Here is a 5,348-nt window from a genome sequence, read left to right on the forward strand (position 1 = left end):
TCTGCCACTAGGTCATTTGTGTGAATGGTATTAATTGGGTTCCCTGCGAGGCCACACAGCCGGCGGCTCGGTTATGATTCCAGTGGGTAAATATTTGCCTGTACTAACCCTCACTAGGTGCCATAATGATTCTTTGTGTGTTGCTCTGTGTACAATGCGTTTCTGTGTACACATCACTCAGTGGCCATGTCTGCTTGTGTGTGTGTGTGTGCGTGTCTACGTTGCAGCTCAATCCCCCCCCCCCCCCCCCCCCCTAACATTCCCTCTCTACAGCTGCAGCTCGGCAGAGTTTGATCAATAACGTGTCCTTCATTCTCAAGTCGGGCCTGACCTTGGCAGCCTTTTGTCTCTTTCCAGGGGCCAGAGTGCGCATGTACAGGTTGGAAAACAAGGCTCTAAAAAATCCACCCTTGGAAGGAAAATAATTCCCCTCACTGCCTCCACACTACAGCATTCTCATTAAGAGCCTAATGAATCACATATTTATAGCGTTCTTATCTTAGCGTAATGAGGTGAAGCCACTTTTGAACTCATTTGCTAAATTATCATAGGCCACGCCGAAATGGAATAAACTTCCAATTCCTTGCATATGCAGCTGCGTTCATTCTCGCAGGGTAAACACGTCAAATGGAGATGGCCGAGCCCGGCTCAGGAACAAAGAGCATCTATGTGCAAGTCACAGATGACAAAAAAAAAGAAAGGTAAGCTGTGTGATCGGAGATGTTCAAACGCACTAAAACACGGAGGAGTGCTGCACAGGGCAGTGGGAGTTCATGTGTTACATCCGTTTACGTGTTAATGCAGCCTGACAAAACCTGCAGGTGGCACCATTTATAGATTAGTCCTGCAGTCACACTGCTTTTCTCATTCAGCAGTGGATATCTGAATGGCCTGTGAGGGAACAGTTTTCTTTGCAAAGGTTCATATCTAAATGTCTCCACAATTGTAGAGCTGTAGCAACAAGTTATTTTGTATACATGGGTCATATATCATGCCAAATGATTTATCTACTGGATACTGACTAAAGTTCAGATGCAGGTACATTACTGGATTGAAGCAAACGCCCATCATTACAAATCTGTCCAGTGGCATCAGGGCGTTGTTGTAGGAATACTTTCAGCAACATTACTCATCTTCAATTTGAAAACAAGGTAAAAGCTAAGTAACGATTAATAAGTGTTCATGTAGAAATGTTTATGTTGAACTACAAATACACTCAGTATAGAGCATAACTCTGTCAAGGCTCAACCAGTCCCCTTATAAAACCACATTTAAATTGACTAAATCCAGTTTTATATTTGGATTGTAAATTATAAATATTAGTCCCCTTAACATTTTTTCCATCGAGATCCATGAATTATTTTGTGAGAAAAAGAAATGGTGAAAAAAGTAATACTGTTAAAGAAAAAATATTTCTACCCACTGATCCAGATCCACCCATATTTAATGAGATTATTATATGACTTGTAATGATGTGTACATTTGTGCAGGGGCTGTTCAGGAGTGGGTTTACTGCAGGCCACTTGTATCAAGATCAATTACCAAATGAGCACATTAGCACTAAAAAAATGGACAATATTAAGTTCTAATCCTTTTGAAGCCTTGTGGTAAAACAGTGGTAGATTTGGTCTTTGTCTGCTCCAGGGATAAACTATGAGGGATTTAGAGAAAGATGGATGAAGAAAAAAAAAGGACCTTTTCCCCTGCTACACTCCCACTGGCACTGGAGAAGCCTGATGGACGTTATTCTAGAATTAAATCACAAGATATTACAATATGAACTCATAATAGTCTTTAAAATTATGCTTGATGAAATGATACTGTTGTGTTTACATTGTGAAAAGGGAGTTTCTATAGTTTTATCAAACTGATGTCAACACTTAAAATGTGTATATAATATTTGACAAATAAGACATAGATCAAAACTCAGGATTTATTAACTTCCACTTTTACAAAAACAAACATTCTTCAGGACTTCAGGCTTTACAGATCAAAAAATCATAAGAACTCGTCCACTCATGCATCAAATACTGGGAAATAAAAATGAAGACACAAAATCGTCTTCAACTACACTTTCCTCTTCTGGGTGCTGATGTAGAGAACTGTGGAGAGAGAGAGAGAGAGAGAAAAGAGAAAGATTAAAATTTGCAGTTTTATTGAACAACACAACATCTCAGAAGCCAATTTCAGAAGTGTAATTTCATGTTTTATTATCATTTGATGAGATCATGCACCAAATGAAAAAGTCTGAGCTTTCTAGAGGTACCGAGTGATTTAATTTCAGTGACAAGTGGTTGAGAATATCAAGATCTAAAATTTTAATTGCAAAACGGGAAAACCAGAAGGGAAAGTGGAAAAAGCCGTAAAATGTCAAAAACATTCAAACTAATTAGCCAAAATAACAACATCAATCGAATGTTGTCTGAACTAAATAAAGTTGAATCCAGCCAAGAATTTTATTTAGTTTTTATTATAAATGCTTGTATTTATTGACTGAAAAGTCTGCTACAGTTGAGGATTCACATGGAAATGGTGGCTGGTTGTGAATGTTCTCTTCAGCTGATGTCTGATGCTCGGTGCTGTTTGCAGTCATCCCACCCTGCACTTCCCATGGTTGACTACAGATCAATTATCTGTTGGAAACACTGACGCATTGAAGTATATTGCAATAAAACAAAAATAATTTTGGGATTATCTACAGAAGTACTGCAGACTTCACTAAACTGCAGCTGGTTAGAGTTTTCCTTCTTATTTCAAATGTATCTATGGCTGCTGTTTATCACACTGAGCACTCTGTTGACCAGCGTGACTCCCAGTCGAGAGGGATTCATACAATAGATCCAGTACATGGCTGGATTCCGGAAATCTGGACAGATGGATGAAGCTACACACTTGACTTAAAGACTAGTGCAATCATTCATAGTTCTTTCATTCATAGTTAGCCAATGTCTGTTGCTTTGACTTTTCTCACATTTTATAAATATTCCAGTAAATGGCTTGTGTCAGTGGATTTAGAGGAACAGTTCAATTTAAATGATTATTCAATGTACAAATGCCTAGACAAGTTAAAGCACCACATCATTAAAATCCCCTTAATGCATCAGGTCTTTCTGTGTCAGAACTATTTCGTTTATTTTCACCAGTCAATGTTTTTGTGAATTGGAACAATAAGGAGAATTTGATGTTTATCTAATACACTTGCTGGGATATCTGTCCATACAAATGTCCTCAAACAGAGCAGATATACAGTCTTTGGTTATAACACCGCTAACATATTTTACACACAACGACACACACAAACAGCCGTTTTCCTTGTTAATGAATATTTGTGTGGACTCTACAGGTTGAACTCCCGAGTCACCACCTATTCCAGAAAATCTCTGCACCTTAGCACTGTAAGTGTCCATAACTCTCTTACTGTATATATTGTTTTGTTTGATATTGTTGTTTAACGTCTGATTGTTATTTATGTACAGTTCACCAACCACACCAAGGCAATTTCCTGTATGTGCAAATTTACTTGGCAATTAAAAGAATTGTGATTCTGATAGGTTAAATACATTGAAGAGTAGTACACTCATTAAAAATATTTTTAAATAAGTTTATTAATTGATAGAACCTCGACTGGGATTCTAACAATTTCACCTCAGCTGAAGTGTCAGGGGCCGAGTATTCTGCCAGCCTGCTCACTGTTATATTTAACAGAGATATTTTAAAAATAATCGTACCACCTGTAATGTTTGACATGGATACTAGTAAGTACTTCTTTAAAAAGGGGAATTCACAGTAGTCAATCCTGTCAGATCAGATGGAAACATAACTTTCAAAATCTCTGAATCCTAAAATAATATTGTTTATGACGTGAATTCCACCCTTTTTTCTTGTTGAGAACAAAATCCTAGTTGAATGTTTAATATCCACTAAACCTCTATAGACCTTACATGGCAGGTTACTGCCCTCAATTACCTGATTCGTCTGAAACACATTTAAAGAAACATTTCATTATAGAAGTAACATATTTGGTTTTTATTGCTATCATCACCTATGACTAAGCTGCTGATATGAGGCAATATGTGAATAAGGTTCATGCCTGTTTGACACTTCAACACAAATCAATGTAGTCCTTTTTAAATACTTTGAGATTACGACAGACAGTAGTGTGAGGACAAATGCTACATGTGCATATATGTAAAAGGAAGGGAAGTCCTTTATTTCTGTTAAAGACGACAACAAAAACTTAAACATAAATAGAACTTACCATTGTTTCCTCTTAGAAAAGCGTCTCCATACTTGTTCTTGAGCTGCCCGTTGACATACTCCTCTGTCTGCTCGATGGCGATGTTCATGTATCCATCCAGACAGGCCAGCACACCTGAACGTGAGAGACACACAGGAATGTAAAAGTGTTAAAAGTGAACCCAACACGACCAGGGTTCAGACTGAGACATGTCCGCGGCCTCACCTCTGTAATCCACCCCCGAGTTGAGCTTGACCACCACGGGTCTGCCGATGATCTGCTTCAGGAAGTCACTCGGGGTTTGTTTCCTCAGACTCATCTTTGCGTTTGATCTGTGGGTTGACAAACAAAAGGTTGATGCTAGCTGCTGAATTAGCAACACTAGCTAACGAGCACCACACCACGTCACTAACTAACTTACTTACTAACTAACTAGCTAACCAGTGCTAGATAGCCTGCATTAGCTAAAACAAAGTGTGTTTTATTAACGCCGAGCATTGTGTAGTAGTGTTGATGTTTTACAAAACGCAATCATTGTGATGGATACTATTTGGCGTGCATGTAGCGTTAGCCGCTAGCTAAAGAAGTGTAGCTAACCCGCTAATTACCATCTGTTTAATTGAAAATGCTACCGTGTAATGACGTCAGAGCGCCCTCACACGTGTAGTAACTTTGTGCGTGTTGTCGTGGAATCGACGCAAACTTAAGTGACCACGGTGACGTGTGTTTTTATCAGGGTTGCTAGCGTTAGCATCATGTTTAGCTTCATCTCACTCACCCGGCGGACGTTATCCAAACGATTGTGGGAGCTGTGGACCAATCAGAGGCGAGCAGTGTACGGCAACCGAGGAAGGACAAGAGACTGAATAACACTGTGCCATGACGTCAGAGGGAGAAGAGCAGACAGAAATTTAAACACTGAAGGTTTGATGACATTAAACATACTTTGATTGTTTAAAACACATTCTCACGCTACATATTATAAACACATGTCTCTGTATTCGTGTTTTAAGGTTTTTATTTTAAAGTTGGGACCTACACAACAACCTTAAATTGAATATGAGAGGCTAAGATCATGTCTTAGCCTTTATACTTCGAATAAACATTATAC

At 38.7% G+C, this 5,348-nt stretch overlaps 1 protein-coding gene across 1 annotated transcript; it reads right to left on the reverse strand.

Annotated features, from left to right (window-relative positions):
• Positions 1–1,919: 1,919 nt before the first annotated feature.
• Positions 1,920–5,071, reverse strand: lsm6 (LSM6 homolog, U6 small nuclear RNA and mRNA degradation associated). The gene is made up of 4 exons (XM_061092168.1): positions 5,016–5,071; positions 4,463–4,569; positions 4,259–4,372; positions 1,920–2,102 (listed from the first exon to the last, which is right to left on the reverse strand). The coding sequence occupies exons 2-4, from the start codon at positions 4,554–4,556 to the stop codon at positions 2,068–2,070; spliced, it is 243 nt and encodes an 80-aa protein (XP_060948151.1). The 5' UTR covers positions 4,557–4,569; positions 5,016–5,071; the 3' UTR covers positions 1,920–2,067.
• Positions 5,072–5,348: the final 277 nt, after the last annotated feature.

Source organism: Limanda limanda, chromosome 2, assembly GCF_963576545.1.
Source record: "Limanda limanda chromosome 2, fLimLim1.1, whole genome shotgun sequence".
NCBI lineage: Eukaryota > Metazoa > Chordata > Actinopteri > Pleuronectiformes > Pleuronectidae > Limanda > Limanda limanda.

Coding starts and splice junctions, on each gene's coding strand:
- lsm6 (XM_061092168.1), bottom strand. CDS start 4,556: ATGAGTCTGAGGAAACAAACCCCGAGTGACTTCCTGAAGCAGATCATC. Junction 4,373..4,462: donor CTCGGGGGTGGATTACAGAG/GTGAGGCCGCGG, acceptor TCTCACGTTCAG/GTGTGCTGGCCTGTCTGGAT. Junction 2,103..4,258: donor TTTTCTAAGAGGAAACAATG/GTAAGTTCTATT, acceptor CTCTCTCCACAG/TTCTCTACATCAGCACCCAG.